We start from the raw sequence: 14,159 nt of genomic DNA on the forward strand, positions 1-14,159 counted from the left end.
TCTCTCTCTCTCTCTCTCTCTCTCTCTCTCTCTCTCTCTCTCTGTCTCTGTCTCTCTCTCTCTCTGCTTCCTGGCTGCCATAGGTGAGCTGCTCTACTCCTCCATTCACCATGCTGTTTTTTTTCTTTTCTTTTTTTTTGGGGGGGGGGCAAAACCGGGGATTTGAACTCAGACCCTTGCGCTTGCCAGGGAAGCACTTATTCTACTGAGCCATCTCCCCACCCCTCACCATGCTGTTTCTACCTCATAACCAGCCAACTGTGGACCAAAATTTCTGAAATGGTGAGCCAAGATAAACTTTCCTTCCTTTAAATTGCAAATGTTAGGTACTCTGTCCCAGCAACAGGAAAATGATTACTCCAATCCCTCCTGATGCTTCCTCACCCTCTTCTTCAAGCTCACCTCTATTCCTTCAGACCTGACTTCCCCTCAGTTTACATCACCCAGCTGTACCAAACACAAATGGGTTTTGAACCTGCACTTTAGAAAACTGGAAGAACAGTGCTCAGAGTACAAGCAGGAAAACGGGAAATTGACCCATCCCTCCTAGCACAGCAGGCAGTTAGCAGGTAAATGGTGAACTGTCTATAAAGAATGGGGTATTACATGAAGTGGATGGTACTACAAAGAAGTACATACTTGCGAGAACTATTTGCTTGTTATTAGCTAACAACAAAAAAAACCCCACTGTAATGCTGTTGGGGAACACCCTGAGCTAGTGTCTATTTTTAGAGTGATACATCCCTAAACTATCTCTGGTGAGAGAACTTCTAAAATTCATCTAAAAGGCAAAAATAGGACAAACACCCTAGAAAGGGTTTTAGTAGGTGGAAGGTTACAAAAAGTTTGGTTTTGATCATAATCCTCAAGTCTAGCTTTCTTGGTACGACAGCTGCCTATGCTTTTTCTTATTTATTCTTTACCAAAGCAAAGAGGCAAAGAAGAGCAAGGAACCAAGAGCAATAACCATCACTCATTAGAGACCAGGATTGGAGAGCACTATATGAGACACACTCCAAGAGAAGTCAGGAAGGAAGGAAGAGGCACATAATTTATTACGGAGAGATATCAGCCTCTAAGCCAAGCAGACAGTGAGTTCAGCAGTGACGCAGTGATAAAAAACACTCCATTACCTGTAGGGGTCTGCGTGTCAGCCTTCCTGCTCTCCTGGGTCCCCTTCTGGGCCCACACGTGGAATGTGTACTCCATGCCTGGCCTCAGGCCCGTCAGGACGGTGCTCCTCTGATCCTTCCCTACTGGAACCTCCTTGGTCTCTCCATCAGCAGAAGTGTAGCTCACCACATACCTATCAATGGGAGCCTGCACGGGGTCCCAGGAGACAGTGACCATATTCTCTGTCACCTGGTCAGTCACCAGATTTTTAGGACTGTCAATGTCTGAAAGAAATAGGTTGGGAAAAGCCTTAGCTCAGAAGCTATGGAAAGCACTCCCACCACCCATCATCCTGATTTTCATCTTCTACAGTTGTTAGCACAGACCAAAGGGATTCCCACCCTGGATCTCTAGTAGTAGTCAAGGGGAAAAGTAGTCTCTGGTTCCCAATTTCAAAGGAGGAACTGTTAGAAACTTGGTACCCTTTCTTGGCTTTTGGCTCCCTAAAACGTGGGAGGAAAAATGCCTTCTTAGAAGCATAAAGCATATCAAGATTGGCTATTAAACGTCTAAAATGACATCAGGATACCTTATTATTTTATCAAGAGATATTTCACTGGTGAGTACTTTCAAGTATTATGACCAACACTGCAGTATGGACCAGATCCTATATCTTGACCATAGATGTTAAATGTATTGCAGTTATTCCACTTTACTTCTCCCTTCTGGTGGCCAAGTGATTTCATGAACCTCATCAGCAACAGAGAAGAGTAGCCCACAGAGAACACTTCTCAAACTCACTGCCAGCCATGCATCTTTAAGATTCTAATTACAGAATCTCTCACCTCAGGCCAAACCTTTCCTACCATACACACTTCATACATTCAAACTTCCATTTCAGTGGGCCGTATCTCTATAGTTACCTGTGGGGGCCTGCGTGTTGGCTTTCTTGCTCTCCCGGTCCCCCTTCTCGGCCCACACGTAGACTCTGTACTCTACACCTGGGCTCAGGTCGAGCAAGTCAGTGCTGGTCTGCTCCTTCGCCACTGGAACCTCTTTGGTCTCTCCGTCAGCAGAGATGTAGCGTACCACATACCTGTCAATTTCAGCCTCCACTGGGTCCCAGGAGACAGTGATTGTATTTTCTGTTACCCGATCAGTCACCAGGTTTGCTGGACTATCAATTTCTTTAGGAAAGATACAAAGGAAGAGGGTAGTTTTTACCACCATAGAGTTCCTAAAAAGCCAGCACAGATACAGCCAAAATTATGACCTCAGTAAATTTCATTCTGGTATATGCCCATGATTTGGATGAATTATGGGTTTAATTAAGCAACTGTTCAAAAATTCCAAGAATGGGATATTCACATTTAATAAGGAGTAGTTTTCAGATGGAGACAGTATATAGAAGAGCTATAAACTTTTCCCACAAGTTGCTTTTGGGTAAAAAGAATTGATCTTCACATACAAACTTCTCCTTTACCCAATATTTACATTACATACTTTCATTCAATCCTTAATTAACTCCTTGGACCTGAAAACAATATTTCAATAAATCTCTGCATGTGTTCTGATATGAGGTATGATATTTTTAAAAATCTAGTGAAAATGCTGTTTAGTACCATCCAATCAGAAGATAGAGATCTTTAATATGAGAATGGGTGCTTCAAACCTTAGTGTGTGACAAGTTTTAACCTGTTCAGTACAGCCAACAAGTCATGAGCTACAGTTGGGAGAAGGTACACTTCAAAGTATGCCATAAATCAGAATCTCAAACAAAGCACTATCATGAAATTGTGCCCATTTCTATTGGGCTTGCACCATCCTACCACTTCCGATCTCAGTTTATTTTAAGAAATGTCATCATGGGAAATGAAACTTGTTTTTATGATTATAATCCTGAGACCAAGATTCAGAATGAAACTCATCCAGTTATTGTGCAAAAAAAGCATATCAATCAAAAGTTCCAAAATCAAGGGGATGTTGATTGTGTTTTCTGGCCATAATGAAATTGTGTGAGCTGAATTTGTACCCAGGGACACTACAGCACACTCTAAAGGGATTTTTTTGGGGGGTACCAGGGATCGAACTCAGGACTTTGTGCTTGCCAGGCAGGTGCTCACGTCACTGAGCTATATCCTCAGCTCAGTATAATAATTCCCAGTATAAGGAATTATTAGAAAATATGAAAAAACATGTGTGCAGAAGAAACAGCCTGGGAAATGGACAAATAGTTCCATCCTCCATCACAACACTGATGTCACTTCTGGTATGGCAGTTTTTGTCTAACAAAACACTACAGTGAGTCCTCATTGACCTCATTCACTGGATCTGGCACTGTGTGACTTCCAGCCCCTCTCTAAATGACCATGTAAAGTAAATGTTTTAAATCAATTCAGGACAATGAGGCAGCCACACACACGCAACTAAAGACCCTAATGACAGAGGACTTCTATGTAAGGACACAATGGAGGCTTTTATAGGTGAATGGAGGCAACCCGAGACCACACTCATAAGTGAAATAAGCCAGACACTCCTGTGTAAACATTGCATTGTCTCCCTAGTGTGAGAAGTATAAAGAATAAAGAGTAAAAGAGTAAATAAGATCCAAAATGCATAGTAAGATGGGAAGAAACTAAGAAAGGAAAGAACAACTGGGATAGGGGAATGGACAAGCAAAGCCATATGATGGTTAAGATAGTTATAGTACTAATTTCTCTTAGTTCATTGAAAAGAAAGGTTTGTGTTAATAGTTTAGACAATAAAATGCTGATATTTGTACTCTGAGTAATTTAAAGATAACAATATGCAGTGTATTAGCTATTGTTACCCTCCTGTTATCTTGTTTTCAAATTTTGTGGGGTTTTCTCTTTAAAATGAAAAACAAGGGGGCTGGGGAGATAGCTCAGTGGAATAAGCACTTGCCTGGCAAGCGCAAGGGCCTGAGTTCAATCCCCAGTTCCTCAAAAAAGAAAAGAGAGAGAGAGAGAGAGAGAGAGAGAGAGAGAGAGAGACAGACAGACAGACAGACAGACAGACAGACAGACAGACAGACAGACAAACAAGAAGACTTCCATAGCTGCTTCAGAAAATGGCGAGAATGACAGGCTAGGTATGTCTGAAGTGGGGGAGAGCACTGAAGGAGATCCAGGACAAAACTCTTTTACTATAATAATTTTGTTTCTGGTTTAAGCATTTTCCCTATGTTTTGGTCACACTTCACATTTCTTCTAAAAAGAAAATACCCTGTGAGTAAGAGCTGTCAGTTCTTTCCATATAAGAACTTTATGTCTGTTTTTAGAGATCTGGGAGAGTTTTAAATTGATGTTTTCTGAGATCTACACCAATAAAGATAAATCCTACTTGTGGACTCTAGGTTTCTGTGTGACTTGACTGGGTTAGAGCCTGGTCTCTGCCATGTACTGCTTGCCTATGTGTAGCAGATTATGTAATTTAAGTCTGTTTCTTCCTTCACAAAGAAGGAACTGTCACTACCTACCTCAGAGGCTATGGTGAGTACTAAAGGAGATAGTGCATTGTAAATGTTTATATGAGTCGTTAGTGTAACGACATTTGGCACATGTGATGACAGTATTCTCAAAGCATAAACCCTGGGAGGACAGAAAATAATTCAGATCATTTAGTATATAGTGACAAAATGATATATCATTATTACCCTGTTTCAAAGACCAACTCTGACAGAACCTGAGCTTTCTGGAAAAGCAAATGTGCTCCCAACTTTCATTCGCTGCCAAGGGCGGCCCAGTCTGGTGGCAGACACAGCCAAGGGGGAGGCCAGCCTTCAGGATCACAGAGTCCAGAGTACACCACAAACTTCTGTGATGCAGGGACAAGAGGCTCAGCTCCTGAGGCTCTGAGTTGGTTTCAGTGCTCCAGCCTCATCCTTCTCTCTTGAACAATTTCCCAGACCCGCGTGCCACAAAAAGCACTCACAATTCTCTCACCTGCCGTATTCTCACACCTGTGTGTTTCCTCTGTTCACACTATCCTTCTAGGTTCCAGCCACTTGTCCCCTCCTCCCACAGCCCGACATGACCTCTCTCACACCTCAGCTATTTGTTGCTACCTCTTTCCTCTAGGTTCCCACGGCCACAGGAATATCTATTTCCTTTGAACATACCTTAGCATACTTCATATTTCTTTACTAGTCTTCTCTCCCCAGAGGACTGTGAACACTCTGAAGACACAGGCATGAACTCTGCTTCATATCTTTCTTTCCCCAGAGTCTAGCTCCATGCCCAAACCCCTCCCCCAGCAGCAACACCACATCCTTAATGGTGGGGTGGTGCCCCAAAAGAAGGAAGACTCTTCTCACTTACACTCTCTGTTGTCTTAGAAATTCTGATCCAAGTGCTCTTTCTTTGCACAATGCTAAACTGAAAGTTGTGTATAATATAAAACAGAAGGTGGCTAAAATCAGTCACTGTGGATCATTCTTTCACTCATTCACCGAAACAAGACCTCACTCAGTCTAAGGTACCTAGGCTGGGCTTAAACTTGCAGGTCCTCTGCCTCAGCCTCCAAGATTGCTTGGATTACACTTCAACTTTTTATAAATAATGTCTTACTGGAACCTACTCATCCCAGTTCATTTACATGGTACTTGTCTGTGGCTATTTTCAGGCTTTCTTGGCAGAGCTGAGTAGCTGCAAGTGAAACGTTTCTGGTCCCGAAAGCTAAGAATGTTTACTCTCTAGTCCTCTACAGAAGTTTACTGATTCTGATTTTAAACAAATTTAGGTCTTATCATTCTCACTGTCAATTTTTGTCCTTGTATGGAGAAGAGATCAATTCTTTGAATCCCACTGGGACTCAGGAGTCACAAAATATTACAAAGACCAAATGCTGATTGCCAGTCTAAGAAATAATCATTGCTGTCCCTTCCATAGCACTTGCTGTGTGTCAGGGACTTTATATGAATCAATTCCTATAACCCTCCCCAAAGCCCTCTGATGTAGACACACTTGTGTACTACTTCCCAGATAAGAAACTGAAGAACAGAGGTGAAGTAACTTGCCCAAAGCTACTCAGCTAGCAAATGGCAGAAACAGAATTAAAATGTGGACAGCTAAGCCTCTCAAACTGTATTCCTAACTATGTGCCTGCTTCTCTGACAGTCTCTATATATTCAGTGTCCAGATAATAAATGAGTCCTTTTGCTCTGATTTCCTGTCAAGTGTTTTGGAAACTGCAGCAGGAACCAAGAAGAGGCTGCTCTGAATTCAGGGAAGCATCAGAGGAAACTTAAACTGAAAGAATGCCATCTATGATACCCACGGGCACAAGCTGAGCAAAAGGAGTTGGAGTATTATGGAGACCCTTAAGTTTCTGAAAATGTAAAGGCAAAATCAGTACATTTGGTGACTGTAGACTCAGAGCATACAAACTATTTCCATGGTCTGAAAAAGAGCTCCAGATTATATGCAAAGTGCCCAGGCAGCACTACAAACTGGGATAAGGATTCAAATTCACTGTCCGTATGATGTTTTGAGTTTTCACATTCAAAAAATGAAAATGAGAACATGTTGCTCTAATCTGAAAAAGTTGCATATGGAATTCCAGCCCGAACAAGAATGACCTGTTTCAAATAAAAAGTCTAGTCTCTTCAGTTTTAAGTGAGAGGAAAAAGGAAAATAATCATAATTGTGAGACTGCAAATTGTCTTTGCAGATTTCCCTTATGAACAGAGCTGGTGTCAAGTGCAATGACCTCCTGATCCAAAATCAACCTTCATTGTTCCCTGAGGAAACTCGTCATGTTTCCGTTCTTCCCTTACCTGTGAGGGCCTTGGTGTCAGCTTTCTTGCTTCCCTGGCTGCCCCTCTCAGCCCACACATAGACTTCATACACCTCTCCTGGCTTCAGGCCTGTCAGCGTGGTGCTGCTCCGGTCCTTCGGTACTGCTGTCTCCTTGGTCCCTCCGTCGGGGGAGACATAGCGCACCACATACTTGTCTATGTCGGCCTTCACTGGGTTCCAGGAGACTACTGCAGTATCTTCTGTCACTTGCTTAGTGACCACATCAGTTGGGCCATCAATTTCTTTATAAAAACACACAAAAGTTCGACAAAGCCCTTGGTTGATCATGATCACAGATGCTTTAAGATCTAGCTCATCTGGGCAGCCTCCTTGAATAATCTGTACAACACAAAGTGTTCGCTCCACCATTCATTGACAGGTGGGCATCTGGCCGCTAAGGAAGGGCTCTCTGGGGAACAAAACAGTCCACTCTATTTTCAGATCACTGAACACATTAGAGAAAACTCCTTCGAGGGCAACAACTTCAAAGGAGCCTACCTGACACAGGCAAACAGAAGCCATCTAATGCCTCTTCTAGGAGACCACCCAGCAAGTTTTCAAGAGAATGTATCATTCCCTTCCAAATTTCCTCAAGTCAAAACTACTCACCTCTTTTGTGTATTCCTTCTGTTTTAGTTTCTAGACTTGACAGGTATGTGTGTGCAAAGGTCTTTCCTTTGCTTTTACAAATAAAACTCCCCAAAGCAACAATTCGTTGCACATCATTATGTGCCAGGGTACGGATGGCACTCAGCACCCATGAGTGAATAAAACAGTCGAACTGCCAGAGTGGCATTTATTTCTTAAAAAATGAACCCAGAGCAATATGCTGGCCATACACTAGACACAAGTGTGCTTCCCAGCAACCTATTCATGGCCTTAAAAATCCCTAATCTTTTCCATACATGTTCCTACCCAGAGGTTCTAAACTTATAGCAGTATCTGCTAAGTACCACAACTCGACGTTCTACTTCAGAAAGTCTTGGGTAAGTTCTGGCATCTCTATTTTCAAAATAAACTTTCAGAACTCAAGAAGCTGGGCATGATGGTACATGCCCACAATCCTGGCACTCAGGAGGCTGAAGCAGGAGGGTAGTTGTGAGTTCATGATCAGTCTGTACTACACAGCGAGACCCTGTTTCAAAAAAAAAAAAAAAAAAAGAAAAGAAAAGAAAAGAACTCTCAAGTAACTCATGCATATTAAAAGTTGGGAACCTCCATATTAAGGTATATTATCCCAAGTTTTTCCACATATATTTCCTGGACTTGACATTGATTTGGGTTATATTTTTGTTTCACAGATTCCATTTATAATTTAGTCCTTTTCCATTCCATCTTTCCAGGTCAACTTCCCTGCCCAACTTCTTGCCACTGGAGAGCTTTAGAAGGAAGCTCTGTGAGCACACCCTGCGAAGTCACTGCGTGGTGCACAGAGCCACACTGGGCATTCCACGCAGGCCTCCTGCTCGCAGATCAGCACTTCTCAGCAAAAGGCACTTGGCACAGCTTCCCACTCCCCGACACCTACACATTTTCCTTCCTCCCCATGCTGCTCTTGGTCTCTTGGTCAAGGGCTCTCCAAAAAGAAGACACGGCTTCAAGTGGTCCCATTGTGTACCATCGGCTGCCATGCGCCTTCCTAACACACATCTCTCTCCAATGCAGTGTGTTATTTGTACGTAAAAATAAAGTATGTTTCATTACCAGAGGCAGCGAATATTTCATTTAGTAAATCAACTGTCCACATACTGAGCACATATTAAGTGTTTTGTGCTCTTTCATACATTCTTTTATGGAAAAAATATAAGGCATTTATCAGATTGCCTACACACCAGTTTAGAAAATCAATAAAGGCTACCTGAGACCCACAACTGCACACCAGACCGAGAAACATTAGATAATCTACTTAAGATCACTCACCTAGGTGTCACTGACTTCTCCAAGTTACTGGGCATCCACTTAATGCTGGGAATTCTGTAGTGTCATGAACTGAACTGTGCCCACTATGCTTAGAATATGACCTTATTTAGAAAGTCTTTATAGAGATAATAGAGTTCAAAAGATGTCAGTATGGTGGACCCAGTCCAAAGTGACTGGCATCCCTTGTAAAGGAATAAATGTGGACACAGAGACAAATGTGCACAATCAGGAAAAAGATATAAAGACACACAAAAAAGAGGGCAGACCTGTGGCTTCATGTACCTATGAATCAAGAAGCACTAAAGTTGCCCACTACAGGCACACCACGGGCTAGAAGGTACAAAAAGGCATTCTCCCCTCCAGCCAGCAGAGGGAGCCCTGGGGATAGCTTGATGTCAAACTCTAACCTCCATCTTTTTTAAAAAATAATTTTATTGAGAAACAAATAGCAATGAGACAGTTTCAAAACCGATTAGTAGGACAGTTTCAATAATTAATACATTGCATATTGTTGTCTTCTTAGTGGTTATTCATAGTATAAGATGCAGCCATGAGGGCTGGTGAGATGGCTCAGTGGTCTAAAGCACCTACTTAGAACAAGCTTAGCAAAGCACATGGACCGTGGTTCAATCCCCCAGCACCACATGCCAGCCAGTCCCACCCCTAGGTGGGCTGAGCTGGCCACACACACATACACACACACACACACACATAAATAAATAAATAAAATAAATTTATAAAAAAAAATTTAAAAAGATGCAGACATGATATCCTGTCCATAAAAACTATTAGCACAAATCTTTCTACTCATTGAATTAAGAGAAAGTAGCTGTATATCTATCCTATGTTGAATATACAGATACAAAAATGGCCCTTCATTTGTATCCCCTTTTTTTGCTTAGTTTTTTCAGAGATGTGTATTCCATTGTCATTTAAACATTGTAGCTGTATGAATTCAGCAAAATATTCCAATATAGTCCAGTAGTCCATAATAGTAGTGGGCTATCCATAGGACTGGCAATGTCACAAGTTGTTGACTTGAGCCTTTTACAGCTCAGCTTATTAATATGGCTTTACTTTTCATACTTCATTTTTATACTTTTCTGCTGATTAAGACCAAGATAAAGCAAGACCTGTCTAACAAGAAATGTAACTTTTGTATGTGACAAGGTCAGTCAAGTCCCTGCAGGATTTAGCCTGAGCCCCCTATTACCACAGTTTGTAGATCCACTGTCAGTGTCAGCCATGTGGATGAGTCACGGCCATTGCTTAACCAATTTGCTCTCTGTGAAAGCCTGGGAGAATGTTTTCTCCCCATGTGACTCTCCTTAGGCACACTCTACATCATCGATCACTTTCCTCTTTGGTCCCATAATCCCCTTGATCAGAAAATTTGGGACACAGCTGAGTTATATGATGTTACAGGACAGGTTCTCCTGTGTCCTGAGTCCTCACTGACCTTGAAAGGCTAGGGCCAAAATGTTGGCTGTTTTTGCAGCCCTTCTTTCTCTCTGATTTTTGGTTGTAACCTCCATCTCTGTGAACAAAAATTTGTACTGTCTGAAGCCATCCAGGTTTTGGTACATTGTTAGCACAGCTTTGTGAAACTAATACAGCCAATGAGTAAAGACTCTCTTATGAAGCTTACTTTCTCTTGGGAGGAGAGAACAGTAAACAAGGAATACAGTATTATGAGGACAGGTATGACAAGGTAGAGAGGACAGAAAGACAAACAAGGGCTAGCGGTGGAACCCAGCGAAGGACCATGCGCTTAGTATTCTCTAGAATCAATCACCAGCACCAAAAGGACAAAGAAAATGATAAACTAACAATAGTCATGACTTTAGGCAAGGAATTCAGGAAAGTTCTCCCTCATAGAAGGGATTACATCTGAACAAAGACTGAATGAAATGAGGCAACTAGCCAGGTGTAATTTGGGAGAAATTCATTCGAGGCGGGAGGAGCAATAAGTCCACAGGTCCTGCTTCATCTATTTAGAGGACAGCAGGAGGCCAGAGCACCCGCACAGAATAAGCCAGTGGCTAGAGGCGATGCCAGCAAGTGTGATCCATAATCTGAAACCCAGAAACCACAGGAAATTAGAATTTGGAGAGACAGTGAAGGAGAGAAAATGACCTTGACCTGGTGGTTCTTGAAGACAGACCCTGGGTGCACACCACTGACAGAGTACGCATCAAGGGGGAAAAAAGGAGTGGACAAGCATGATGCAGACACCCACAGCAGGGCCCCTCCAGGGCTGCAGAGGCTCAAGAGGCCTCGAAGAGGTTGCCCTGGAGAAAGCACGCACAGCAGGGAGGACTCCTTCCCCACACTGTCACCCACTCTATTCAAGAAACAATGCTGCATGTGATAGGGAAGGGATGACGGGAGCCCTCCAAAGGCAGTACCTGAATGTGGAGAAAGTAATGATGTCCTGGAAATGGGAAAGTAAGGGTGAGAGAAGAGCGCAAGAGCATCCTAGCAGCCCTGCTCCTGAAGTCCCTGGCCCTCACCCTTCCCACGCAGCCCACATCTATACAGCCCAGAGTGCTGGCATCTCCTCTCCCTGACCCAGAGCAGCGCTTACCCCTACAACTCCCAGGCCCCAGCTCAGGGCACAGCTCAGCAGTGTGGATGCTGCCTCTGTGTGTGAGAGAGGCCCATCCCATCCTCACAGGCAAGCAAAACCAACAGCAGTGAGCCCGGGACCACCTCTCCCTCAGCAGTCCCACAGCACTGCAGTGATGGAGCAAAGCCAGGAAAAGGGCTTTGGGATATGAAAGGCGGGGAGACAAAACAGGTCATCCCAGGCTGAGTATGACAGGAGACATGGAAGCTCAACTCAGGGGGAAACATGACTTCACCAAGCTCACAGAGCCTGCTGGAGGTGGAGCCAGCCTAGAACCCAGGGCTCTCTACATACTTCTCTCCCCTTTCTCTTACTTCCCTAAAAACAACTTAAACCCAAAGGAAGCTTTGCACGAAGCTGGTCTCCTTGACTTTCAGGATAATAATGAAATGCTGAGACACAAGACTAGGGAAAGATGGGGAGATAGCTCAGCGGCATAAGCACCTGCCTGCAGCAAGAAAGGATATGCACATCATTAAATAGTTTTTCCACAGCAGAAGTCTTCAAGGAGCACAGAGGCTGGCCAAATCACAGATAAATCACAGATGAATCACAGCTGTACCTGCAACTACACGACAATGTCTGTCCACCTCAGCCTGATTTCCTCATTTGTCTGCAACTTCCTACCTGCTGGACATTAACAGTTTTGCTAGATCTTTCTGGGAGTTATCCAAGATCAGAGGAGTCCTCTGATTAAAGGAGGTATCTGTAAGATAAATTAAAGGCAGTATCTGTAAGATTTAGTTTTTATACCGAGGGTTTAATGGAAAGCCTTTGCACTGAGCTACATCCCCAGCTCATTCTTATTTTTATTTTGAGATAGAATCTCACTAAGTCATAAAGTAGCTCCAGCTGAGCTCAAACTTGTGCTCTTCCTGCCTCAGCCTCTCAAAATGCTGCAATTACAGCTGTGTGCCAGCACACCCAGCTTTTAAAACTCACAATTTTGATAGGTGACTTACCTTTGCATTCATGTCAGTTAGACTAAAGGTAGCCCCTGACTCAAAGAGCTCTAAATGGTAAAATGTGAATGTGTAGAAGCAGCTAATCAGAAGCTCTGCTTGCATGAAGGAAGTCTGTATGACAAGATTCACTATAGGGTTGGGTACGGAATGGCCGCCTTCAGCCTGCTTCGTGATGTTCAGCAGCATATCTGCACCCCCCAACATACAGCCATGGGCATTAGGAACTGATTCCTGCATCCACAGCGGCTGCCTCTGCAGCATCCAGTGGGTGGTAGAAAATGGAACGACCAGGAACATATATGGAGATACGAGCTTGGGGCCAAAGACAGAGGCGAGGTCCTATCCCACTGATTTGAAGGTGGGTTCAAATCACTGTAAACTACCTTTTTGTCCCGTATTTTTTAGGGAAGAGTCTACAGGGTGTTCAGGGTCTCACTACTAGATCAGGCTCATAATGATCCCCCTGTTTACAGCCTCCCAAGAGCTGGGATTACAGGCACGCGCCACCACACTCACTCTCAATTGCAGTCCCAGAGTGCCCCGGGGGACAGGGTCAGCATGGCAGGCCTGGCCCCTGAGCCTGCTTGCAGGCACTTTAATCCGCTGAACTATTTGGCAGGCCCACACTGTAAAGTACCTTACCGATGCCTGAAACTACTGCACCTGTGCATTTTCCAGCAGCTTGTTTTCACAGGCTTTCATGACTGTCTTTCCACGATAGCAATAAAATTACTCAAAAGGCACCATTTGTAGAGAATGTGCTTAGAGAGACCCTTCTTCCCGCTCTCCTCCAGCTCTTCCTTTGTGAAGGTTAGCAACTGTGATCTCAAGTGAATTTGAGTTTCAGTGGCGGCTCGGCTATTCATCCTGAGTCTCCTAAACAGCACAGGCTGCAATTCTTTTATCTATAAAATGAAATAATAGTCAGAATACTACTATAAGGACCACAGATGATATTTATGAAGCTTCATAATATACAGAAGCACTCTGGAATACGATGGCTGCTCCAATGATAAAGATCGTTGCTACCTGTCAGCCTCTGGTATTTGTGCTGGCTGTGCGTGAGACCAGAGCTCTGAATGCTGACCAGAGCTCATCTTGGAACAGGAAAGAGATTTGGAAAGAAAGGGTTAGAAACTAGGCCATTTCAAGTGTTTGGAAATCAGTAAAAATGTGAAAAAGCCAGAGAAACAAAATCTCTATTCCATAGCATGATGATGGTGTATTTCTAATGGCCCCCCAAAGCTTCATGTGCTCGTGGATGGGGCGGTGACCAGATCCTGGGGGCTGCGGGAGGCTGATCACTGGATCAGTCCACTGACCAGTTTATAGCTCAGTGTGACAGGGGGAGGCAAAGCCTGGTTGGAGGTGGAACATGGGGGCGTGGCCCGGAAGGGTCTGTGTCCTTCTGCTTCCCATAACTACTACCACCACCACCACCACCAGGCCCCACTTTTCAGTGCCATTAGCTCTTTCTTGTCTGCCAGACCCCTGTGCCACACTACCCTGCCTTGGAGTCAGCTGGCCATGAACTAAAGCCTCTACATACTGTGAGCTAAAATTAACCTTTCCTTCTTCAACTTTGGGTGCTGGGTATTTTGCCCAACAATGAGAATGCAATGAAGACAGCACAGCCCAAGGCAGAAAGTTCTGGGAAAATTGTTGGCAAGTAACTGTTAGGCCACAGGTTCTGCTGTGCTTGAGAACTTGTGA

The 14,159-nt window shown here is 43.7% G+C and overlaps 1 protein-coding gene across 2 annotated transcripts in view; it reads right to left on the bottom strand.

The window, feature by feature from the left end:
- The window catches only part of Tnn (tenascin N), a 72,815-nt gene that overhangs the window by 46,695 nt on the left and 11,961 nt on the right, over positions 1-14,159 (bottom strand). For both annotated transcript variants that reach the window (XM_023710383.1, XM_004626782.1), the window contains exons 6-8: positions 6,911-7,174; positions 2,037-2,300; positions 1,134-1,397 (exon numbers count right to left, since the gene is read on the bottom strand). In XM_023710383.1, the coding sequence (XP_023566151.1) occupies positions 1,134-1,397; positions 2,037-2,300; positions 6,911-7,174 (792 nt within the window). The remainder of the gene's footprint in view (positions 1-1,133; positions 1,398-2,036; positions 2,301-6,910; positions 7,175-14,159) is intronic.

The sequence above is a fragment of the Octodon degus genome, unplaced genomic scaffold (assembly GCF_000260255.1).
Source record: "Octodon degus isolate 3935 unplaced genomic scaffold, OctDeg1.0 scaffold00017, whole genome shotgun sequence".
In the NCBI taxonomy this organism is placed as follows: domain Eukaryota; kingdom Metazoa; phylum Chordata; class Mammalia; order Rodentia; family Octodontidae; genus Octodon; species Octodon degus.